Raw genomic sequence first — 26,989 nt, 5'->3', positions numbered from 1 at the left:
GGCCTCAGACACTTGACACGTACTAGCTGTGTGACCCTGGGCAAATCACTTAACCTCCATTGCCCCTCAAAAAAAAAAAGGGGGGGGGGAAGGATATGAAAACAGAATCCTTAGCAATAATTTCTTGTTTTAGATAGATAGATAGATAGTATGTATATTTACTTATAGTTTTCACTTTAGTAACAGTCACCCAACTATCAGTGTAAATTTGTACAGATTGGCAAATATTACAAAAATGCAACAGATATGCTTAATATTGTAATAGTAAAGTTTACCAGATGAGGTTCTTGCTTTCAGAGACTCCTCAGGTAAGTTTATCATAATGTCTTCATTTCTTGGGCTCAAAGGAAAGGCAGAATCTGGGCTCAGTGTTGAGATCTTTGGCACTGGTGATATCATCTAAGCAGAAAAAAAATTATATAATGAGCCAAAAGAAATAAATCAGTGTTTGGATTGTCTATTTTTCGATGTCAATATTTTCTATGATCTAAATGAGTATATCATATAATATGTAATATGTAATTCTAATAATGCATATTACTTTGGAAAGTCCTTCCAAACAGGATAGGGATAAAACTCCTTGCTTCATTAAATCACATAAAATAAAAGGTAGAATGTAAACACTGAATTCCCCAAATGACTGAGGGTTATCTGATTGGGTCTGATTTGGAAGTGGCCTTGAAAAGCATAAGATTTAGAACTAGAAAAGTTATTTGAGATTATGTAGTCCAACCTTCTTATTCTGAAGACAAGGAAAATGAGGATCCCAGAAGTGAAGTGATTTGTAAAAGGTCACAAAAGATAATAAGCAGCAGAGCCAAGATCTAAGCCCAGGTGACCAGCTTCTAATTCCAGGGATTTCCACTACACCATGCATCTTCTCATATTTCCACACTAGCTGACAATGCTTTCTCTCAACTCCTACAAGTGTGTCTCTTGTTCTAGTATTTAATTATAAGCCAGCATGTACCATTCCCTAACTGCCTATGTCCTATATCCATAATTAGATCACAATCTTTTCCAAGGAAGGGATTGCTTCTTACTCCACTATGCCTCTAGCATTTAGCACCACACCTTGCCAAGACAGCTGCTTAATAATGAAATAAATAAACACAGGACTGAGAACCAAGGGATTAACCCTAATTTGCTGTGTGAAACTAGGGAAGTCATTTCAGGGTCCTTGGCTTGTTTCTCAACTGCAACAGGAGGAGGCTGAATTAGATGAAGGCTCCTCACATTTCTAGATTTGTGAATCTATGATCTACAACTGTATTTGATGTTTCAAAATTTAGTCTGATTGGAAGTGTTACCACATCATTCTGTCGATGAAGGGTCCTGAGTGAGATAGGACGTGTTCTAGGAACAGGGTTTGGGTCACTTTATTATCAACTGAATGAAACCAACCTTAAGAATCAGTACTTGGGGGGCAGCTAGGTGGCGCAGTGGATAAAGCACCAGCTCTGGATTCAGGAGGACCTGAGTTCAAATCCGGTCTCAGACACTTGACACTGTAAAAAATATTTATTAACTGGGCCCTAATCTGTGAACTCCTGGGTGGCTATCTGACTGCTTTTAGCTGGTAAAGCTATAGCTGGTTATTAGCTGCCTAAGCCAGTCTGCAAGGGCCGATTAAAAATTACCCCACTGCTTCTCCTGGACTACTAAGCAAAAACCTTTTTTTCAATTAGTGAACAAGGGTTTATTTATATGGATAAACTTATAGTTAAATACAAAGAAAAGAAATATGACCTGACTGTGTTTTACTTTCTTCTCTCACCTGAGGGTATGCTGGCCGCTGCCTGCCCCCCCCCCCAGCCACACCTCACTTAGATTGTTCACCTTCAGTCCTCTGCAACTTTCTCAGTCCTCTCCCTTTCACTCTTTTTCTCCATCACTCCAGCTCCCCTGCTTCTTCTCCCACTCACCTCTCAGCGTCTCTACCTTCTTGCTAGCTCTCCTCCACTGTCACTGTCAGGCCTCCTCCGTAGCATCCTCAGTACTTCCTCTCCTTTCTCAGTGTCTCTTCTCTCACTACATCTTCTCTACTTGCTCTCCTTTCACTGTCAGCAGCCTTTTCACTACCCCCACTCCTGAATATAAACCCTTCTTTCTTTTGTTTTTTGTTTTTTTGTTTTTAGTGAGGCAGTTGGGGTTAAGTGACTTGCCCAGGGTCACACAGCTAGTAAGTGTTAAGTGTCTGAGGCCGGATTTGAACTCAGGTACTCCTGACTCCAGGGCCAGTGCTTTATCCACTGCGCCATCTAGCTGCCCCTAAACCCTTCTTTCTTTTTTTTTTTTTTTAGTGAGGCAATTGGGGTTAAGTGACTTGCCCAGGGTCACACAGCTAGTAAGTATTAAGTGTCTGAGGCCGGATTTGAACTCAGGTATTCCTGACTCCAGGGCCGGTGCTCTATCCACTGCGCCACCTAGTCGCCCCTAAACCCTTCTTTCTTACCAGAACCTTGGGCCACACTGAGCCCATACACATGCCAAGCTAATTTGCTAGCTGCTCCCAGGGCAGGTGTCCAAGGCTGGCAGGGGCACTAAGCCTCCGTGCCATGTGCACATGGAGCCAGGGCTGGGCAGAGCAAGCTCTGGTGTTTCTCAGGCCCTTCATGCTCATCCCCACTGGAGGGGGGGGGGAGGGGGGAGGCTTGTGGCAAGCGTGCCTGGGGCAGTTTCAGGTAGAGCAGTTAGGCTGGGGAAGGGGCGGCCCGTTCAGGGCGTCCGAGGCTAATTTTAGCCCCTCACAACACTTACTAGCTGTGTGACCCTGGGCAAGTCACTTAACCCTCATTACCCCACAAAAAAGAAAGAAAGAAAGAAAGAAAGAAAGAAAGAAAGGAAGGAAGGAAGGAAGGAAGGAAGGAAGGAAGGAAGGAAGGAAGGAAGGAAGGAAGGAAGGAAGGAAGGAAGGAAGGAAGGAAGGAAGAAAGGAAGAAAGAAAGAACTAGCACCTGAACACATCTTCTTGATGACCTCAGATCTAAGGATTATCCTACTTAAGGCTGATCCAGACCTAAGTGGCTACAGCCCATTAAAATGGACTTTCCAAACCAAGCCAGATTTGAACCCAACAGATTTCATTGGACTCCATCTTAAGTTATTGTATTAAAGAAGAATAAAGTAAGTTAAATGGCTATTAATTAGTAAATATTACTAAAAGGAGTAAAAGAATAAATTTTCTATTATATTTCTAGACTAAAAGTTGCAGAGGAAGTGCCCACCTGCTTTAGCAGGGTGAATTTCCTCAACTGGGAATTTCCTACACTCAATGAAATCACAGATCCATTCTCTGTCTCTTATTCTATCTTGTCTGTCCTAGGATGTGATTAAATGAATTGCCTTACAACGGCTCTTCTCTACTTTATACATGTGATACTCTGATTAGAGTATTATGGAAAACAATTGGAGAACTATACCCATGACTGACTTAATTTTACCCCCTCAGAACTGGGGTGGCATGGTACCTCCACATGCTTCCCCACACCTCCAGGAGAGGGTTCTTGAAATGCTCTCAGAATGAGGGAATTGAGAATTTGCAGAAGGAAGAACATCGAGCAGTTGTTCTTGTTGTCATACAACATCAGAAAACCAGATCCTTTTTTCTCAGCATAACAGCCCTTTGGAACATGTGTATCTGCTCTTGCCACTAGGGACTTGTATATGGAAAGAGATTTATAAAGAGATAATTGTGGCTTATTGGTAAGACAAAGTACTGAAGGAGTTTACACGAAGGTAAAAGAACAGATGAACTGGCTGCCAAAATTCACAAATGAAGACATTTAACTTGCGAAAAAGCACAAAATGGGTCTTTTAAACACTCCTAGATGAGCTGAGGAGGGAAACTTGAGATTCTGAAAAGGAGGCACATTTTTTGAAAAATTATAACAATGGGATAGAAGCCTATAACAATTAGAGTAAAAATTAATTAAGAGTAAGTAAAGAGGATAGAAATAGGTTCTTAGAATTTCAATTTTTAATATATTTTGATATGATAATCTTTCAGTTTAAGTAAAAAGTTATCTTTTCAATGAGAAATATCCAAACTGAAAAGCTTTGTTGGGAAATTTAATTTATCATTAGATTATCTTTCTAGTATTCTAAAACTAAATGTTGAGACCATCGGTGATGTTATATTTCAATCCATGATAAATTCATGGAAAAATGTCAGGCCCATTAATGTCAGGGTCAATAATTTGGAATTAGGAAATGAGAAATATCACATGGCCAGTAGAATCAAACTTATTTGGGCATTCCCTATTGAAAAGGATGTACACTTCACCACAGTTTTAAGTTAATTCAAGTAAATATCCAATATAACCACTCCACCTTTTTTATAATTTGGTACTAGAAGTTGAAGGGAAAGTTTAGCCTCAACTAAAAGGGGGGCAGCTAAGTGGTGCAGTGACTAAAGCACTGGCCCTGGATTCAGGAGGACCCGAGTTCAAATCTGACCTCAGACACTTGACACTTACTAGCTGTGTGACCCTGAGCAAGCTACTTAACCCTCACTGCCCTGCAAAAAAAAAAAAAAGAACTCTTCAACTTTGTTCTTTGTCTAGAATACAATTAATGAGAGCAAGAACATAATCTTAGCTGACATGACATCATCCACATCCTTTTAACAATAAAATGTAAAAAAAAATCTCCCCAAGCTATGAAAGGTCTGTTTATACCTTGTTTGTTTCCCATGAGGGCGAATCGGATAACTTAAAATTATGATCCAAAGAATAAGATGGCACAGTATTGCCCGAATCTGTAAAAGGGAAATCCAAAACTGCTGTGGGGGGAAAAAAGACAACTGCACTTAGTAATGACCCCCAGTATTACTTGGTACTTTACAAAGTTAAATTTTACTTACAACTATTATTTTCCTTTGGGTCCTTAATAAAATCAGTTGTCATCTGAAAATCATCCTCTCCCCTGAAGCTTAGACTTTCTTCCAAAAAGTTTTCCCCATCTGAGGGCTTAAATATATACATCCATTTACCCATTAAGACTAACAATAAAAAAATATATAAAAAACCAAACAAAAACAGACAAAAAAAGACTAACAATACATAAAACCTTTTTTTGCTATGAAAAGAACATTTTTAAATGACAAATATGTCGCTGGGACCATTTGTATTCTGAGAGAATTAAGAGTTTTATTCACATAAAAGCAAAGAAAATGCTTTCTCTAAATAATCTACTAAACCATCATGAAAAATCACACAACTTTGCTAACAAAGGAATGATAGTAGTTGTCATTTATATGAGGGTTTAAGGTTTGCAAAGCATTTACACATCTTATTTGAAATTCAGAACTCTGTGAAGTAAGCATTACAAGTATTATTAGCCCCATTGCAGAGGCGAGGAAGGTGAAGCTCAGAAAGGCTTAGTGTCTACCCATGGTCACACAGCTACCAAGTATCAGAGCAGATCTAGAACAGCTATCTCTTGACTACAAGTCCAGCACCCCATCTACTATGCTACACCACTGCAATCCTTGACAAGGTTTGAGTCCTTCCCCCTCACTCCCAGCCCCAGCTGGTAAGAGGGTCCACATTGGTAATCTCACAGTGTGGAAACTCTTTCCACTGATACAGAATGACACTCATCTGTACCTCATATATGGCAGTGAGTTACTTGGGGGGCAGGAGGAGAACCATTACAGGCCCGACAAATTTTTAACCACTACAATGGTTTCCTAATATCTAGTTTGTGCAAATTCTTATTATGTGTATAAAGGATACGGTTTGGCTTGGGATTTTGTAACGGTAAGTGTTCTCCTTTCTCACTGAGGAACACAAATGAATTTTTCTTGCTATAGAATACACAGTTATATTAATAAGCAAGGCCTTTATCCCCTTGTTAGAATCTTTGTGTGTTAGAGGTATATTCTCCTTCTGTTATAGAACTGGAGTTAGAATTTCAAATGGACAGTCCCAAGAGAGGAATTTACAGGGCTGTGCTGGACCCAGCTTGAACTGGCTTATGGGAGCCAATTGTTCACTTTTTACTTTGAGCATTTATACCTTGGAAATCAGTAAATGCTATGAATCAGGGCTTGATTCCAGTATTTATTGTTATGCCAAGGGGAGAAAAAAAAATACACGCCTTTATAAAGCTTCTGATTGCCAACATGAGAGAATAAACCAAGAATACCTCAGAGACATAGCAGGTAATTGTCAAGTAACCCATAAGTGTTATTTGTACCTTGCTTTTTGTTTTCACCTCTAAAACCAGCTTAAAAGGTTTTCATCTATTTGCCCCCAAATAACTTTATAGACAAATATCTGGCATCATAGACAAGAGCATCCATATTCTACTTGCTCGCCAAACTTGAGAAATACTGGGGTGACATTATAAACAAATTAGAGGAGAGGAAGAAATCTCCTTTCAGATTTATGACTAGGGGAAAAGTTATAGACAAAACAAGGTGATAGAGAAGGCCACAAAAGATTAAATGGACAATCCTCATTACATAAAATTGATAAAGTTTTGCACAAACAAAAGCAATGTAGATAAAATAAGAGAAATAGGTAGTTTAACCAGTGGGGAAAAAAATCTTTGTGGAAAGTTTTTCTGATATGGATTTCACTTCCAAGATAGCTAAGGAACTGATTCAGGTTTATAAGTCTTATCAGTCTCAAGTTTTGACTATCAATTGTCTAATTGTATAGTAAATGGAAGAAACTCTAAAACAGTGTGGAGAATATATCAAGTAGATGATCCACTTGGGACCAAATCAAAAGCTGAACGTATTTCAATTTGGGGTTCATTTCAAGAGACTTATTTATTAAAACATCTATAAACGGCATATAAACTTCCACAGTGAGAGGCATTACTCTACATACCTCTATGAATTTCTAAGCATTTTCTTTAACAGAGCAATTACCTTTTTCATTAATCACTATCCTTTTATGCAAAAAGTAACAATTCTCTAAATACTTGTTCTTAAAAAGTAAGTGATCTTTAAAATGATTTTTTAATACTAATTATTGTTTTCTTTTTTAAATACTAATTATTTTTAAATGAAGTCTTCTGTCAATTCAGCTCTATCACAACTTTTGCTAACACTCTCTTCATAGAATGTATTTTGGTGTTAAAATAAAGAAAATGTGTTGAGATGCAAGCATAAGAAATCTTTTTACCTGTAAGAAGTCAATCATCATATAACTACCAGGTAACTTTGGTGTCAAAAAGCAAGTCCCTTCTGTTAAGCTCTCACACTCCACACTATCTGGATATTGATTCCAATCCAGCTGATAGCAGGGTCCTCTAACCATTACCTCACTAGAAGCTGATCCTTCTACTCGGTGCCCCTGAAACTCAACTGGCTAGAAACACATTAAAAATGAGAATATTTAAAATGCATAAGTAGGAAGAATCCATTCATAATACCTATTTAGAAAATACATAGCTTAAAAAATACATAGCTTGCTTTCCTATAAAATGTCACCGAGGGTAAATAATTACAAAAGCATTGATTCTTATCTATTACTAGAACAGCAACTGTCAAATTACTCAAATGCTAAACCCAAGAAATATTTGCTTTTCTATACTAAATCATAAATAGAGAATAACTAAAATATAAATTAAAAAAGAAACTAAATAGAAGAGGCATTAACTGTTTTGGTTTCCTCTAGAACATATACTGTAAATCCTCAAGATGTATAATAGATGAATTCCCAAAATTGACAAGGAATAACTAAACAATGAACATCAGGGCCAACTAATCCTGAGCGTTTTGTTTTTCAAAGAGCTCTGAAAGCTTATAGGCAAAGACAGGATGTCTTTGGGAGAACTGGGTTGTAGGGTGGGGAGGGAGAGAGAGTGGCCTGGCTGCTCACAGAAGGAATACTCTAGATGCATTAGGAGCACTGTTTAGGGTGGAAATACCATGAAGACTCCTGAATCTCTTCTGTCCCTAGCAACTATTTGCTGACTCTGAGCCTCTCTCTGCTGCCCCCTTGGGAGTGCTAGCATTATATATTAGGTAATCACCATTTTCCATTCCGTGAGAAACTAACAAAGAAGGCAGCGAGATGCAGGAGGAAAACACTACATGTAGAATCAGAGGACCTGGTTTTGAATTCTTGGCTAACTCACTATGTTGTGACCTTGGGTAAGTCATTTCACTCAATGGTCCTTGGTTGCCTTATTTATAAAATGAAGAATTTGATTAGATGATCTCCAATGGCCCTTCCAGTTCTAAATCCTATGACATTTTAAGGCCTATAATATTTAAAGGAAAACACAAAGGATTTATTTCTAAGTAACAAATTGGCAAAAATAACGAATGAAGATTTATTAAAGTTTAATATGGAAATTCTAAATCACAAATTTAACAGGCAAATAAGACCCCTAATATGTTATACAGGCAACAAATGAAGATTTTTCTTTTAGCATAAAGAAACACAAATCCAAAGAAGTTCTCTTACCTGTTAAAATATTTGCTTTTACTCTATTATACTAGGAAATATATAGTTCTTAAATCTACAAAGGAAAAGAGCGTTCTGTTTCCCCCCTAAGGATGTGCTCCAAATTCCTACTGGGCTCCAGGGGTAGAATTGTATCCTAAAGCCAAAAATTTATTTAACTTCTGCCCCCATCATAATTGAATCTATAACAACTGATTTATATAGGTCATTGCCTATAGTTAAGGTTTTATAAAGCTAACAAAGTTATCCAATCTGTGTACCTGAGAACATACCAGGAGCTGCTCAACTGCAATGGAGAATTCAGTGATAAGAGTGACTTCAAGGGATTAACAGTAAAGCACACCTCCCACCACTTGGAAGACAGACGGTGAACTATAATTGTGGAATGAAGTACACATTTCAGACATATCCAATGGGTTGATTTGTTTTAACACTACATGTTTGTTATAAAGGAGAGTTCTGTTTGGAGAAAAAAGCCACTAGGAAGTGGCAGTGATGCTTATTTTTTCAATTATTAAATGTTTAAAGAAAAAGACAAATAAGGCCTTTGTCTATCTTTTTATTAATTGTATCCCCAGAGTTTAGCCATTGGTACATAGAAGGTGCTAAATAAATGTTTATTGGATTATATTAAATCCTTGTAACAAAATATTACAGTCAAGCAAAACAAAGTCCCCTATTGGCCATGTCTTAAAATGTGTCTATTTAGGGGCAGCTAGGTGGAGCAGTGGATAGAGCACCGGCCCTAGATTCAGGAGGACCTGAGTTCAAATCCAGCCTCAGACACTTAACACTTACTAGCTATGTGACCCTGGGCAAGCCACTTAACCCCAATTGCCCAGCAAAAAAAAAAAGTGTCTATTTCTGCATTTTAACCTCTGATAGTGATGGTGATTTTTTTTTAAAGCACCAATAAATTTTTTTTTAAAATAAGTGGAGGGGCAGCTAGATGGCACAGTGAATAAAGCACTGGCCCTGGATTCAGGAGGACCTGTGTTCAAATCTGGCCTCAGACACTTGACACTTAACTAGCTGTGTGACCCTGGGCAAGTCACTTAACCCCTACTGTCCCACCAAAAAAAAAATTAAAAAATAAGTTGAGGGGTGGCTAAGTGGCACAGTAGATAAAGCACCAGCCCTGGATTCAGGAGTACCTGAATTCAAATCCGGCCTCAGACGCTTGACACTTACTAGCTGTGTGACCCTGGGCAAGTCACTTAACCCCCATTGCCCCCCTCCCCCAAACCAACAAAAACAAAAACAAAAAGTAAGTTGAATGGGGACAGCTAGGTGGCACAGTGGATAAAGCATGGGCCCTGGAGTCAAGAGTACCTGAGTTCAAATCTGACCTCAGACACTTGACACTTACTAGCTGTGTGACCCTGGGCAAGTCACTTAACCCTCATTGCCCTGAAAAAATAAAATAAAATAAAAAATGAGTTGAATGAAATAATCTGAGTAGCCAGGTCATGAAATGGTTAGAACAAAGAACGAAACCATCACCAAATTCATGAAAAGCTAAAGATAGGAAAAGGGCTGTTAGGTAGATATAGCACCAGGTCTTGCTAAGCTCACATCTGGCTATGTGACCCTAAGCAAATCACTTAACCTTGTTTGCCTCAGTTTCCTCATCTGTAATAAATGAGAGGAGGCAGTGGAAAACCACTCCAGGATTTCTGCCAAGAAAACCCCAAGTGGGGCCACAATGAGTACATCACTGAAATGGCTAAACCACAAAAAAAGATAGGAAGAAGACAAGTATATCATCATCATACCTCCAAAATAACCTGTTTAAATAAGGTCTAAAAAAAAAGGGAAATGGACCAAAAAACATTGATCCAGCGGCACTTATAAGAAAAGTTTAACAGATGAAAAACAGTCACTACAGGAACCCAGGAACTGCTCCAGCCAGAAGACAACTGAGCTCCTTATTAAGGAAAAAACCAAGTAGCCAAGGGCAATTCAAATTTAAAATTTGAGTTCATGTGCCAAAGAGTACTGAGGAGAAGAAAGATTACAAAAAGCACTGCCTTACAAAAAAAAATAATAAAGAGGAAAATGAACCAAGAGAATCAGCTGACTCCAGTGATCTTGAGAGCATCTTTTAAAGACGAAACTGAAAGGAAGAGGATGAATGTGAAACAGATCAGATCTGCCAATATTACTACAGACATGTAGTCTCATTAACAGTAACAGAGGAATCACCAAATTTAGACTTTCCCCCTGCAGTAACCAATGCACTGTATAGAAAAGTGTCTTGGTGAAATGAGAAGTCAATAAGTCATTGAGCATTTATTAAGTGCCTACTATATGCCAGGCACTGTGTTAAACACTGGGGGTGTTAAATAGAGCAAAAACAGTTCCTCTCCTCAAGAAGATTCCAATTTAATGGGGACAGCCATTTAAAAGAGATAATCTAACCATACAAATTGGAAAAATAATATATGAAATATACTGTACATGTAGTTGGGTGGGCTGCTCATTGAGTTATTTTCTCACCACCTTGTATTTATGTGTGTGTAGATGATAGATAGAGAGATAGATACTGAACATATGATAGACATACAAGATATATAGTAAAAGAAAAAGAGATACAAGATATATCTACATTCCAATTTGTTACTTAGAAATAAATCCTTGGGGCGGCTAGGTGGCGCAGTGGATAAAGCACCGGCCCTGGATTCAGGAGTTCCTGAGTTCAAATCCGGCCTCGGACACTTGACACTTACTAGCTGTGTGACCCTGGGCAAGTCACTTAACCCCATTGCCCCATTAATTAAAAAAAAAAAAGAAAGAAATCCTTGATGTTTTCCTTTAAAATTACATAAAAATATGTTGATCAACTGTGATAGACTAGATTCTTCTCACCAATCCAATGGTACAAGAAAGTTCCAAAGCACTCATAATGGAAAAGGCTCTCCAAATCCAGGAAAAAAAAAAAAGGAACTGTGGAATATGGACGCTGATTGGACCATACTATTTCTTTTGTTTTTGGTGCCGTTTTTCTTTTTTTGAGGTTTTTCCTTTTTGCTCTGATTCTTCTCATATAACATGATCAATGCAGAAATATGTTTAATGTTATTATATATATATAACCTATATCAGATTACCTGATGTCTAGGGAAGGGGGGGAGGGAGGGAGAAAAATTTGAAATTAGAAATCTTATCTAAACAAATGCTGAAAACTAAACTACATTATAAATAAATAAATAAATTACATAAAAAGTTAAAGAGTAGGGGCAGCTAAGTGGCACAGTGGATAGAGCACCAGCCCTGGATTCAGGAAGACCTGAGTTCAAATCTAACCTTATACACTAGACACTTACTAGCTGTGTGACCTTGGGCAAGTCACTTAACCCTCATTGCCCAGCCAAAAAAAAGAACAAAAAAAAAAAGTTAAAGAGTAGAGGCAGGTATTTTGTGGGGGAACAGGAAGCATGGCTTTGTTTCTGGTTTGGATATGAATTCAAAGAAAGCTCTTGGGGCTCAAAGACTCTCTCTCCCTGCTTAACCAAGAGTTTTAATGAACCCCAGCAAGAAAAGGACTCTTAAGTTAAGTATCTCTTTGCTGCTTTGACCCATCAGAGATAAATTTTTCTACAAATTGCAGCCTCTCTTTCGGTTGCCAATTTTCTATGATTATTTATACACAAAGCCACCACAACACACAAAGTTGGTTGATTAGCAAGTTGGTCTGGAATCATCTAAGGACCACAGAACAGGCCGGGCAAGTGAAGAACCTGATCCTCCTTAATTCATACCACCTGGGACTTCTGAATCTTGGGATAGTGCAGCCTGGAAACAATGCCCCACTTTAAGGAGCTAAAAGTCAAGTAAAAGAAAGGCAAGATGAGCAGAGAAAGGTGAGAACCATAGAAAGTTTCTTCAGTAACAAGGAGGGGCACCCTCAGAGGAAGATGTCAACATCAGGGCCCCTATATCTAAAGCTTCCAAGAAAAATGTGAATTGGTCTCAGGCCATAGAAGTGCTCAAGACTTTCAGATATTTGTGATGAAAAGACCTGAACTGAATGGCAAATCTGACTTTCAAATACAAGACCCTAGAGAACCATAAAAAATTGGAGCTTGGGGACATACCTGGGGTCATACAGTGGGTGACTATCCTGGGTCTGAGGCCGGGTTTTGGCTGGGATCCCCCTGTGTCCAGGGGTGATGCTTTGTCCACTGTGTCACCTAGCTAGATGATGACATCTTTAGGGTTAAATTGAGGTGTGAAGGGGCAGCTAGATGGCGCAGTGGATAGAGCACCGGCCCTGGATTCAGGAGTACCTGAGTTCAAATCCGGCCTCAGACACTTAAACACTTACTAGCTGTGTGACCCTGGGCAAGTCGCTTAACCCCAATTGCCTCACAAAAATAAATAAATAAATAAATAAAATTGAGGGGTGAAGGGAATGCACTGGGGGAGGGGAAGGGCAGAGGTGAAATCCTACATGAAAGAAACAGGAAAAGGCTTATGGAGTGGGGGATGAGATGGGGGAGGAGTAGGGCAGTAAATGAATTTTACACTCATCAGAAAAGGCTCAAAGATCTTAAACTCATCAGAGATACCTCAAGGAAGGACTAACACACACACACACACACACACACACACACACACACAACTGGGTGGAGTAATCCATTTAATCTGGGCAGTAAATGAGCCTAACACTCATCAGAATTGGCTCAAAGACCTCAATTTCATTAGAATTGGCTCAAGGAAGGAATAATGTACACACTCAATTGAGTGGAGTAATCTCTCTAACCCTGCAGGAAAATAGGAGGGGAGGGGATAAAGAGAGAGGGGCAAAAGGAAGGGCAGAGTGGGGCAGGGGACAGACAGAAGCAAATACCTTTTGAAGAGGGATAGAATGAAAGAAGATAGATAATAGAGTAAATATCATGGGGAAGGAAATAGGATGGAAAGGAAACAGTTAACAATAGTAATCATGAAAAAGAGAAAAGGGGGAAAAATTGTACAAAAAATATTTATAGCAACTCTTGGTGGAGGCTAAGAATTGAGAATCAAGGGAATGTCCATCAATTGAGGAATGATGGAAGAAGCTGTGCTATATGATTGTAGTGGAATGGTCTTGTTCTACAGGAAATGACAAACAGGATGATCCCCCAAAAACCTTGGAAGGCTAATGAACACAGATGTATAGTGAAGTGAGAAGAGCTGGGAGGACATTGTGCAGTATTGTTCAATGAGCAATTGTGAATGACTTAATGACTTAACTATTCTCAGCAATGCAATGATCCAAAACAATCCCAAGGAACTAATGAGTAAGCTTCTTACTATGCACCCCTATAGAAAGAACTGATAAAAAGAACACTTGTGGATTGTACATATATAACCTGGTTGCAATCTTGTGGAGGGGGGAGGAAAGGGAAGGAGGGAGGGAGAAAAATTTGGAACTCTAAATCTTATGAAAATGAATGTTGAAAACTACCCTTACATGTAAATGGAAAATAAAAATAAATGTTTGTTAAAAAAAAAACAATAAAAACTAAACTTGTGATTTCATCAGCATAGCAAGCTCTAGCGAGGAAGATCTTTCTCTATAATGCAGATCATGGATAGCTTCAGGACACAGAGGGGACAGGTAACCTGCCCAGGGTCACACAGCCAGTATGAGTTAGGAGGCAGCTGGTGGATGCACCATGTATAAACTACTAAAAAGGAAAACTTCAACTTAAAAAAGAAATGGCCATGAAATATTCTTTTTACTCTTTAAATGATATTATGTCACTCTGGTCAACAGTGTTCTGACTAGAGAACTGATAGTTGGGACAAGATGATTTGAATCGTTCTTCATAACTTGTACCTTTGGTTTACAGGACTTCCTCTCTTTTTCCTTAGGTATGAGAGCTACGAAAGAATTTTCTTCTTCATCTTCCAAGGGAGAAGCCTGAAAGAAAATAACAATAAGCGTGTTAGTTAGAATCTGTAGTATGTGTCAGGCCTTGATCCATTCATGTACTTGACTTTTTATTTATTGAGATTTGGTGGGGCTCGGGGGTGAAGAGACAACAGCCAGACCTGTGATTTCATTAGTGTAAGAAGTTCTTAGTGAGGAAACTTCCTTCACCAATGCAGATGGCCAGCTCTTCTACAACTCTTGGCGTTGCCTAGGGCAGTGAGACTTTAGTAGAGTACAGCCAGAATGTGTCAGAGAAAAGACTGAAACTTAGGTCTTTCTGACTCCAAAGCTGCTTCTCACCCCCCATTTATATAGCACTTCATAATCTTTACAGAAGGTGCAGAAATAAGCATCCAGTGTAGTAAAGGGCCTTGAGCAGATGCTACATGAGGTTCAGTTGAAGGAACGAGGGATGTTTAGCCTGGAGAAAAAGAGGCTAAAGGGGCACACGATAGCTGTGTTGAAATATTTGCAGGTAGGGCAAAAGTAATTAGATTTGTCTGGTCCCAGGGGGGAGAGCCAGGAACAATCAATGGATATAGCAAAGAGGCAAAAGTAAGCTTGCCTGAACAACTGCGAACAAGCAGAGCAATCCAAAAGCAGGATAGATTGCTTTAAGAGGTGGTGGTTTTCCCTTTATCAGAGGATTTGGGGCAGAGGCTGGATGATCGCTGGTTGCATCTATTATTGTGGGGATTCCTTTCAGGTATATGTTGGACTAAATAGTCATAGATGTTCTTTCCAACTCTCACATTCTGTGGTTTCATTGACAAAGCATGTTTATGACAACATTATAAGTCAGGTCAATATTATCCCAGTTGTACAAATGAACAAATTAATGCCCTATTCTGATGCTCAATTGTGGCATGGAAGTGAACTCGGGTTTCTGAAGGCTGTCAGTATAGTACAAGCCAAGTTATCTCGAATAATTCTGGGAGGTTTCACGTATAGGCCTGGCTATACTGTCAGTCTGGCCTTTGATTGCCAGATTGCTGGCCACTAGGTGACGAATTTTTCAGTCATGGCAATTTATAAAATCTGGAGGAGCTGAGTTATGCATAAGTGGAAAACATGGCCACACAAATGTATAGATCTTTCTTTCAAAGTGCCAAAGGAAAGGAAAAGGAAAGGAGCCAAGCTTGATTCAAAGTCTAGTGTTCTTTCATCAACTTTTCAATCTAGGAGCCAATCCAAAAATTTAGACAATAGTTTAAGTTTTCAGCTTTCAAATGAAAAACAAAACTGGGGAACAACTTGTTTCTGTAGAACACAGATTTCAAATCTCAGGCTGAGGGACAGCTAGGTGGCGCAGTGGATAGAGCACTGGCCCTGGACTCGGGAAGACCTGAGTTCAAATCCGGCCTCAGACATTTGACACTTACTAGCTGTGTGACCCTGGGCAAGTCACTTAACCCCCATTGCCTCACTAAAAAAAAAAACCAACAACAAACAAACAAATCTCAGGTTGAAACCCAAATTAGGATCATATCAGCTCTAACATAAGGGTCTAGAGGAACAGGACCAAGATACTTCCTTATTCTTCCCCTCTCACTCTTTCTCCTCTATTGTAATAAGAGAATCCAACTCTGAGCTGAAGCAATTCACAAAAAATAAAAAAGCACAGCCCCGGCCTGATCCATACAACTGTCTCTATGGAGTGGTATAGTTCAGGCTGAAAATTTTCTTCCCCAAGTTAATGTGGCAATAAAATAAGAGCACACACACATACACACACAGAGAGAACAAAGTACATGTCTATAATTTGGGGTAAAATTGCACCAAAAATAATAGTCATCACACTGAAATTTCTAGGTACCATAAAGACCTTATGTTTAGAATTTACCAGGTTCTTTACTAGCTGATAATCAAATCTTTGTTAGAAAAGCCTGATTTTCAAATTTAAGTGACTATTCCCTTAATAGGATAGTAGTAAATTGTTGAGTATATATACCTCATCACTCATCAAATCTAGCATTTGTGTAGATTTGAAGAATTTTTTAAAAGAAGGATATGAGAATAATTAAAATCTTTTTCTAGGTTTAATAACCACTTTTTCTTACAATTTAAAATGTAAGACAATACTTACATTTAACTTATCAAGGTTATTTATTCAATATCAGAATAATCATACCTTCTTATCTAACCTATATTTGTGAAGAGAAGTTCTGTTTTTCAAGTATAACAAACCATAACAGGCAGAAAGTAGATTACCAAGATAGATAAATGTTATTGTACATATAAAAGTGGAAGAGGCTTTATTACAATATCAAAAGGGATAACTACCATCTAAACAGTTCTTGAGGGTCACAAGATATGGAATGGGTTCCCCTATGCACATGAAAAGGGTATTTCTTTTTAAATTTTTTTAATATTTTATTTCCCCCAAATACATGTAAAAAACATTTTTTTAAATTAGTTTCTTAAAACTTTGAGTTCCCAGTTCTCTCCCTTTTTTCCAGCGAGAAGGCATTTGACATAGATTAATATATGTGCAGTCATGCAAAACATATTTCCATATTAGTTATGTTGTGAAAGAAAACAAAGACAACTCCTCCTCCCCCCAAAGAAAAATAAAGAAAGTTTTAAAAAGTATGCTTTGGGGGCAGCTAGGTGGGGCAGTGGATAGAGCACTGGCCCTGGAGTCAGGAGGACCTGAGTTCAAATCCAGCTTCAGACACTTAACACTTACTAGCTGTGTGACCCTGGGCTTAACCCCAATTGCCTCACCAAAACAAAAAAAAGAAAAAAAAGAAAAAAAAGAAAAAAAAAGTATGCTTTGGAGCAGCTAGGTGGCGCAGTGGATAGAGCACCGGCCCTGGAGTCAGAAATACCTGAGTTCAAATCTGGCCTCAGACACTTAACACTTACTAGCTGTGTGACCATGGGCAAGTCACTTAACCCCAATTGCCTCATGGAAAAAAAAAAAAGTATGCTTTGATTTATATTCAGACTCCATCAGTTCTTTCTCTGGAAATGGATAGCATTTTTTGTCCTAAGTCCTTAGGAATTCTCTTTGATCATTGTATTACTAAGAATAGCTATGTCATTTGCTCTGATCATCATACAACGTAGCTATTACTGTGTAAGTTGTTCTCCTGATTCTGCTCACTTCACTCAGCATCAGTTTATGTAATTCCTTCTAGGTTTTTCTAAAAGCATTCTGCTTGTTAGTTCTCATAACACAATAGCATTCCATCACAATCATATACCACAACTTATTTAGCCATTCCCCAATTGGTTCATTCCCTCGATTTCCAATTTTTTGCTAAAAGAGCTGCTATGAATATTTTTGTACATATTTTTTTAATTAAATTAAAATATTTTTTCCTTTTTAAAAAAAATCTCTTAATTTAAAAATCTAAAAATCTCTGGGGTACATACCTAGTGGTGGTTTTGCTAGGTCAAACATTATGCAGTTTCATAGCCCTTTGGGCATAGTTTCAAACTGCTCTCCAGAATGGTTAGATCACTTCACAATTTCACCAATAGTGTATTAGTGTCTCAATTTCCCCACATCCCCTCTGGCATTTTTTGTTTTCCTTTTCTGTCATATTAGCCAATCTGATAGATGTAGGTTGGTATCTCAGAGGTGTTTTAAGTTGCATTTCTCTAATTAATAGTGATTTGGAGCATTTTTTCATAGGACTATAAATAGTTTTGATTTCTTCATCTAAAAACTGCCTATTCATATCCTTTGACCATATCAATTGGAGAATGGCTCTTCTTATAAATTTGACTATATGTTTTCTGTTTGAAAAATGAGGCCTTTCAGAGATGTTTGCTGTAATTTTTTTTCTGTTATGATCACTGTGTCTTTTCATCCTATTTCCCCCCGTTTATTCTCCCTCTCTCCTATCACCCTGTCCATCCTCAAAAGTGTTTTGCTTCTGACTACTACCTCCCACAATCCCCCTTATTCAACCCCCCTCCCCTTCTCTGATCCCCTTCTCTTCTTACTTTCCTGTAAGGTATTCCTGTAGAGGAAGATAGATTTCTATACCAAACTGAGTGTGTATGGTATTCCCTCTTTGAGCCAATTCTGATGAGAGAAACGTTTAAGTGCTCCTGCCTACTTCCCCCTTCTCCCCCTCCACTGTAAAACATGTTCTTCTCAGTACATTTTTTGTATATCTTTTTCCATTTGGTCAATTCTGCATTTTTCAGGAGTTCTTTTCTTCATTGGATTTTTGTGTTTCTTTTACTATTTAGCCTATTCTGTTTTTCAAAGTATTATTTTCTTTAGCATTTTTGTGCTTTTTTAAAAAACCAAGCTGTTGACTCTTTTTTCATTATTTTCTTCCAACACTGTCATTTCTTTTACCAATTTTTCCTTGACCTCTCTTATTTTTTTTTTTTGAGGCAATTGGGGTTAAGTGACTTGCCCAGGGTCACACAGCTAGTAAGTGTGTAAAGTGTCTGAGGCCAGATTGGAACTCAGGTACTCCTGAATCCAGGGCCGGTGCTCTATCCACTGCACCACCTAGCTGCCCCTTTATTTGATTTTTTAAATCCTTTTTAAGTTCTCCCAGGAATTCTTTTTGGGCCTGAGACCAATTCACATTTTTCCTTTAGGCTTTGGATACAGTAGTTTTGACTTTGTTGTTTTCTTCTGTGTGTTCTGATCTTCCCTATCACCATAGTAACTTTCTTTTTTGGTGAGGCAATTGGGGTTAAGTGACTTGCCCAGGGTCACACAGCTAGTGAGTGTTAGGTGTCTGAGGCCGGATTTGAACTCAGGTCCTCCTGACTCCAGGGCCAATGCTCTATCCACTGCGCCACCTAGCTGCCCCCACCATAGTAACTTTCAATGGTCAGGATCTTTTTTTGTTGTTTGCTCATTTTTCCAGACTATTTCTTGACTTTAAGCTTTATATTAAAGTTTATATGGGGCAGCTAGATGGCACAGTGGATAGAGCACCAGCCCTGGAGTCAGGAGGACCTGAGTTCAAATCCGGCCTCAGACACTTAACACTTACTGGCTGTGTGACCCTGGGCAAGTCACTTAACCCCAATTGCCTCACCAAAAAAAAAAGTTTATATAAATATATAGATGCATTTATATTAAGTAATATTTATATATTAGCTTTATATATCTCCCAGGATGGAGAAGGCACTATCCCAAGCTTTAGGTTTTTTGTGCAGCTGTTTTCAGAGCTGGTTCTGGAGGTCTGTAAGCTTTTAGTTCTTCTAAGGTACTATGATTAAAGGCTTTCCTGGCCAGTGCTCTTGCCTGTGAGCAACTACAAGCACTCTTTTCTGCCCTGGGACTGTGACCAGGGTGACCCTCCCCTGTGACAGCAAGCTCTGGTGTACTAGTACTCCTCCTTGCCCTGGGACTGCAACCCAGGTCCAAGAATGGGCAATGTGTACCCAGTGCTAGAAAAGTGACTCCTGTAATATCTTTTTTTTTTTTTCCTGTGGGGCATTGGGGGTTAAGTGACTTGCCCAGGGTCACACAGCTAGTAAGTGTCAAGTGTCTGAGGCTGGATTTGAACTCAGGTACTCCTGAATCCAGGGCCGGTGCTTTATCCACTGTGCCACCTAGCTGCCCCTCCTGTAATATCTTTCTGATCAGCTGTCCAACCCCTTACCATCTGTGGGCTGAGAGTTCCAGAAGCAACTGCTGCTTCAAACTGTTTCAGTCACTCACACACACACACACACACACACACACACACACACCCCAAGACCTGCTGCTGGATTTCTGTGGCTCTGCCTGTATTGGAACAGCCCGAGCTAGACTACACTCAACTCTCACTCCCATGCAACAGACCTTTGCTGCCAACTTCTAAGTTGTCTTGAGTTGGAAAATTGTTTCATCCTGCACTTTTGTGAGTTCTTCCACTCCAAACTTTGTTTTGAAGTATTATTTAAAGATGTTTGGAGGGAAATTTGGGAGAGGTCAGGAAAGTCCCTATCTTTTCTCTGCCATCTTGGATTTCTTCCCCTCCCCCCAAAGGGTATGTTGAAAAGAGGTGTTAGTCAGAAGATACGTTTGCAAACTATTACTGGAGAACCTAACATTTAAATTTCTACCACTGTCACATTCCTGTGTGGATTGGGGAAAATAAGATAAAATTTCCCTTTAAAAAATCACAAGATCACTTTAGTTTTGTACTAGTTCTATCTGAATGCATTGTTTTCAGTGACACTGTATCTCCAGATCACTGTAAGAAGTATACAAAATCATCTTTAAAATTAAAGCCCTTTGGGGGCAGCTAGGTGGCGCAGTGGATAGAGCACCGGCCCTGGAGTCAGGAGTACCTGAGTTCAAATCCGGTCTCAGACACTTAACACTTACTAGCTGTGTGACCCTGGGCAAGTCACTTAACCCCAATTGCCTCACTAAAAAACATAAAATAAAATAAAGCCCTTCATTTTAACATGAAAAATATTATCAACCCCAGAAGCAACTTTACTAACATGGTAAATTTGTAATATGACATCTAAACTGGTGAAAGGAGAAGTAAATTAGAAATAGTATGCATAGTTTACAAAAAGAAACCAGAAACTTTATTCTAAATTTGTCATTCCTGAATTTGGATGTATAACTTTTGGCTAAATTGTAATCTGAAAGAGGACTCACCTGCAATGATTCAAATGATCCATTAGGTACAGCTAAAATTTCATCTTGTTTTTCTTGAAGCACCTTATGGATAGATAATTAATACAGAAACACATAATATTTCAAAAAAACAGCAATAATTTTATTTATATACTAATATAGAAGCATAAAAATTATCAAATAGACAATTCACATTAAAGAAATATTTTAAAAGATACAATTTTTAAAAGTTTAAAAGATAAAAAAGTAAAAAGATTTATAAAAAACAGCATAAATCTGGCCTCAGACACTTGACACTTACTAGCTGGGTGACCCTGGGCAAGTCACCTAACCCTCATTGCCTCACCAAAAAAAACCAACACAACAGTATAATATAAATTTCTTGAAGAGTTTTCATTTAGCAATGTAGACACAGGGGAAAGGGATATATTGGGAAAAGTGGGTGATATAAAAACAAAAGCTGTCAAATTTTTTACAATAAAGACAACAGTGAAATAATATGAAAGTTCAGATAAATTGATACAAATATTTTTGAAAAAAATTGGAAAATGAAATAATATGAAGAACATCAATAGAAACTTAATACCTTTAAAGTATATAAAATACTAGAAGCAGCATAGTTGCCTAAAAAAGCAAAGTAATGACCCTTAGTCCCAAATATTCCACTAAACAAACTGGGCAAGTCACACATGTGAACTTTCTTTGATAAAATTAATTCAACAAATTTGAATGTCTTTTATGTTCAAAAAACTTTGCTGAATGCAACAAGGAATATCTTCCTATTATATATGCAAGGTACTGTGATATGTGCTGGCAATAGAACACAAATATAACACAAGCCATCAAAGGGGGTATAAATTCAGATAAGGTAGTATCTGAATTTGCCTCAAAGGAAGAGTTGAACTTCAACATGGGGAAATGAAAATACAAGAAGGGAATCACTCCAAAAATGGAGGAGGGCATGAGCAAAGACAGAGATGGGAAAAACATTAACAAAATATAGATAGATAGATAGACAGACAAAAGGACAGACAGAATATATAGGAGCAGCTAGGTGGCACAGTGGATAGAGTACTGGCCCTGGAGTCAGGAGGACCTGAGTTCAAATCCAGCCTCAGACACTTGACACTTACTAGCTGTGTGACCCTGGGCAAGTCACTTAACTCCAATTGCCTCACCAAAAAAAAAAAAAAAGACAGAATATATGATGTTATATATTACATAAAATTTATATTATATAACTGTTATATCAATTGATACACATTTCTATTGTATATTATGTATAATACAAATATATACATTCTGTTAATATATTTTAATATATGTTCTGTTACTAGCTTTCCATTTGTCTTTGCTCATTCCCTCCCCTCCATGCCTAGAATGTATCTCTCCAAATCATACATACACACACACACACACACACACACACACACACACACATTTATATATACCTATATAGAGATATATACAGACACATACATATATAAATACATATCAAAAAGGAAAGTTTAGGGAGATCGATGGTAGGCTGGAAAGAACACTGATTTAGCAGCAGTAAGCCTGGGTCTAATTATGGCTATCCCACTAAAGAATCACCTATGTGACCTTAGGCAAATACCTTAACATTTTTGTGGTTTAATTTCCCCAACTCTTAAGTGGGGAGTATGGATGAAGGGAGTGTCCTTTATATCATTAATCTATGACAAATCTGTTACTAACTACCTTGATGACCTTGGCCTTAAACGACTAAGCCTGTTTCCCCAACTGTAGGTTAAGGGGGTTGGATTGTATGATTTTTTATTTCCCTGTCAGCTCTAATTCTGGTAATGAGTTAAGCTTCAGACATGGTGACTGGAGAACTGCCAGGGGCATCATCATTAAAGTCTTGGTATATCCCAGTTCTTTCAGTCTTATTCTGGGAAGAGGAAACAGGCATGAGTAAAGATAGCTCATCTTAAGTTTTTTCATTTATCAAATGAAAGAATTGTACTATGTGATTTCTCACATCATATCCAATGCTATGATACTTCTATAAGCTAGAATGTTGACTTCATCTTAATTAGAATCCTCTCCCCACTTCCCCCACAGTGCCTTGCAAAGTGCCCTTGCATGTTATAGGCTTTTAATGAACATGTGCTGAAATGGTTTATACAAATGGACTACATTCAAATTAAAACTGGCAATAGACAATTTAAATCTGAATTCATAAAAGACAAGAACACACTGATACAAATGAAATACCTGTTGAGTAGAATCTTGATATGGATTAAGGGGCTCTGGTGTATCTGATGAATAGCATGCTTCTATAAATTGTTTCTTGGCTACAATGGACAAAAGTATACTATTTAGATTATCTGTCCTGTGTTAAAAGGCAAATAAAATCATATGTCTAAAACTGAAAGTTATGGGTAAAATGTTATTTGAAAATTATTTTTTACAAACTCATAGAAGATGATATAAACAATGGAATGGGGATTGGTAACCTAGTACAAACAAGTTTAAAGAAGACACGGAGTCTTATTTTCAGTGATATCTGGGCCAGTTCCTACTACGGTAGTCCCTTCCGGGCCCATTATTCCTATTGCTAAAAATCACTGGTTACCATTTAGCTCCTTTTTTTGAGTTGGTAAATTCATTAACATCATTAAAGACACGATTATTTTCATAAATTGCAATAAGCAGAAAAATCATAAAAGGATTTTCTGGTATTTAAGTAAAGATATATAGTCATTAACATTAAAAATAGAATGAAATCTATTCATTTGTCATCCCTACTTTTATATATATGTATTCTTTATAATAAATTATTTTATGACAAGTATATGAATAATTATGGTTTTAAAATCATTAGTCAAGGGGCAGCTAGGTGGCGCAGTAGATAGAGCACTGGCCCTGGAGTCAGGAGGACTCGAGTTCAAATTTGACCTCAGACACTTGACACTTATTAGCTGTGTGACCCTGAGGAAGTCACTTAACCCCAATTGCCTCACCAAAAATAAAAAAATTTAAAAATCTAATCAAATCAAATCATTAGTCTCTAGATAGGATGCAATATATTGTCAGCTAATTCTGACATGACAAAATCTTATGGTCTAACTAATTGATTCTAAGGAACTACAAGTAAGTTACCCCTCCCTGCATGACTGTTTTGCTATTTATTATATGTCATGTTGTAGCTGACCACAAACAGAAGTGTTTATATATATTTGTTGTAAAAAAAAAATATATATATATATATAATATATGTATATCCACATGTATCTATCTAATATCAAGGAAAATAATTAAAAGGGTAGGGATGAAAAGAGAATAGCACTTCCAGAACTTAGACTGTGTTATAAAGGATCAGTTGTCAAAGCTATCTGGTATTGGTTTAAAAATAAAGAAGTAGAACAGAATGGATAAGGAAAAAAAAAAGGAACTTAATAGCCCAGTGCTCAATATACCAGAAAACATGAATCACTTAGGAAAGAACTTCCTATTTGACAAAAACTGCTAGGAAAAATAGAAAGCATTAAGCTTAGAACAATATCTTACATTATATTACACAATAAATTCAAAATGGCTGTTTCCAGAATAGTAAACATCATACTATAAGAAAAATTTAAAAAAGAAGCAGATTATATATACAGCTATGGGAAGGGCTAGAGGCAATTACAAAATAAAAAACAGATAACTTGGAATACACAAAATGAAAAGCATTGCCACAAACAAAATTATTACACCTAGAATAAGAAGGGAAGCAGCAAGATTGGGGTAGAGGTTGGAGGAGTTTGTAGCATATTACTGAAATAAGAATTTAGAACCTAAGATTTATAGACAATTAGGATATATGTCAGACCACAAGCCATTCCTCAACAGATAAAGAGTCAACAGATATGAATAGTTCTTTTTTTGTTTGTTTGTTTTTGTTTTTTTTAGTGAGGCAATTGGGGTTAAGTGACTTGCCCAGGGTCACACAGCTAGTAAGTGTTAAGTGTCTGAGGCCAGATTTGAACTCAGGTACTCCTGACTCCAGGGCCGGTGCTCTATCCACTGCACCATCTAGCTGCCCCATGAATAGTTCTTAAAAGAATTACAAACTATAAACAGCCATATGAATGAATACTCCGTATCACTAATAATGAGAAATATACTAAAAACAACCCTGATGTTTCATCTCATGGCCAGAAAATTGACAAGGATAACAAAAGACAGGAATACTCAATTTTGGAAGGGTTGTGGGAAGATAGGCACACTAGTGCATTGTTGGTGGAGCTGTGAAACCATCATTTTAATAAGCAATATGGAATTAAGCAAAGTAACTAAAATATCTATATTCTTTGACCCAGAGATGCCACTAGCTTTATATACCAAAGAGATCTATTAGGAAATGGCTCTTGTTCTGCTAAGAATAAAGTCTCCACATATACCAAAATATTTATAGTAGCATTCTTTGTGGTAGCAAAGAATTGGAAACAAAGTAGATGCCCATCAACTAGGAAAGGGCAAAACAAATTGTGGTACACAAATGTAGTGGCATATTACTCAGCTGTAAGAAATGTGTGTCTAAGCCCTTTTTATATTACATCTAGTCTTTTTTGACCAAGTTAATTGGAAGAGAAAAAGGAATATTTTGCTACTTCAGGGGAGAAAAAAAAATGCCCTATCCCACCTCTGCCTCAGGCCTTCCCTAGAAAAACTAGGATGATTCTTCAGCCTAATTTTGAGCTAGCTTATGAAATTGGTGGAGTTTTTAGCAATGAACCCTACTGGGCATCTCTCATCATTGGCTTGAAGGAGAGCTGGGTAGAAAACATTACCAAACTGAAAAACTATTCACTGAACACCTACTATGTGCAAATTATTGAGCTAGCCAGTACTAAGGATTCAAAGTAGTATGAGGCCTGAATGTTTACTGACTTTAAGAAGCTAAAAGTTTAAGTAAGGAAATCAGATATACATAGGCCAACATAACCAATACTCCAAGGCTATATATTAAGTCCCAAATTAGATGTATACAGAAGATCTCTGGGAATTCTGAGGGGAGGGAAGGGGAAGAAAAGCGGGGTGTGGGGGCCTGTGGTGATGCAAAGAGTCAACAATACACATAGAAAGCACACCAATGTAAATAAACAGAACTACAGATTAAAAAAATCAAGAGTGTAACTAAATTACAAAGATCAAGCAAGACTATAATGAAGATATATGAGAGGATAGCCCTCACAGAGCAAGAGGTCCACAGATGTTACTCATTGCACAAATTTTGGAACTTTTAAAATGTATTAGGTCACTTGTGCTGATTTTTCTTTCCTTTCTAAAAAATAGTATTTGTTATATAGGATGGCTTTCTGGAAGGGAGAGGGATACTTAGGATAAGTATAATGATATAAGAAAGAGAAAATATCAATAAAAACTTATTTTAAAAAAAGAAAATGAGGCCAAGAGATCGAGGTAACTGGAATCCATATTCATTTGAGGAAAAATTCAAGTTTTATATTAGTGTAAATTTGTCACTGAATTTAATTTCTAGTTTTGATGTTTTAATGCTTTAAGCATTAAAATTCTGAATATCAAAATTATTTTGGAAATGCAAACAATTAACAGGAATTTATTTCCAAACAAACTGATCACAAAAACTGTGTATTTTTTCCCCTCAAATGAGAAACGTCATGTATAGAGAATTCTGTTTTTACTATAATTACAGGAAAAATAAATTGGAAAGTGATTATTAGTCACAACAAAAGGAAAACAGTTATTTCCAGGATCAAACTTCAATATTTCAGACTCTTATTTCTGATTCCATAATTTTTTTTTTAATTCTAGAAACAAAATTAGCAAAGATGAAATAAATTAACTTTAGTACTTGGAATCATTTCTATGGTATAGTACACACACATACACACACATGCATACACGCACAACATGAAAGCAATGCCTTTAACTATAATTACAGTGAAATTAAATTCTAAATTGACATCTCAGCTACGGTACAAACATTTCTGAGGCGGAGTTTGCTATAATGAAAGAATGTAACAAGTTCCAAATGAATTATAAAGTGATAATTTACAAAATAGCTTTCAATTGGTCATT

At 37.5% G+C, this 26,989-nt stretch overlaps 1 protein-coding gene across 1 annotated transcript in view; it reads right to left on the bottom strand.

The window, feature by feature from the left end:
* Window positions 1-26,989, bottom strand: part of ZGRF1 (zinc finger GRF-type containing 1) — a 78,302-nt gene that overhangs the window by 36,357 nt on the left and 14,956 nt on the right. Inside the window, exons 7-12 of the mRNA XM_043972021.1 lie at window positions 23,159-23,238; window positions 14,257-14,340; window positions 7,140-7,325; window positions 4,865-4,970; window positions 4,680-4,783; window positions 276-399 (exon numbers count right to left, since the gene is read on the bottom strand). Coding sequence (XP_043827956.1) covers window positions 276-399; window positions 4,680-4,783; window positions 4,865-4,970; window positions 7,140-7,325; window positions 14,257-14,340; window positions 23,159-23,238 — 684 coding nt within the window. The remainder of the gene's footprint in view (window positions 1-275; window positions 400-4,679; window positions 4,784-4,864; window positions 4,971-7,139; window positions 7,326-14,256; window positions 14,341-23,158; window positions 23,239-26,989) is intronic.

Source organism: Dromiciops gliroides, chromosome 6, assembly GCF_019393635.1.
Source record: "Dromiciops gliroides isolate mDroGli1 chromosome 6, mDroGli1.pri, whole genome shotgun sequence".
In the NCBI taxonomy this organism is placed as follows: Eukaryota; Metazoa; Chordata; class Mammalia; order Microbiotheria; family Microbiotheriidae; genus Dromiciops; species Dromiciops gliroides.
This window is presented reverse-complemented; position numbering and strand designations above follow the sequence as displayed.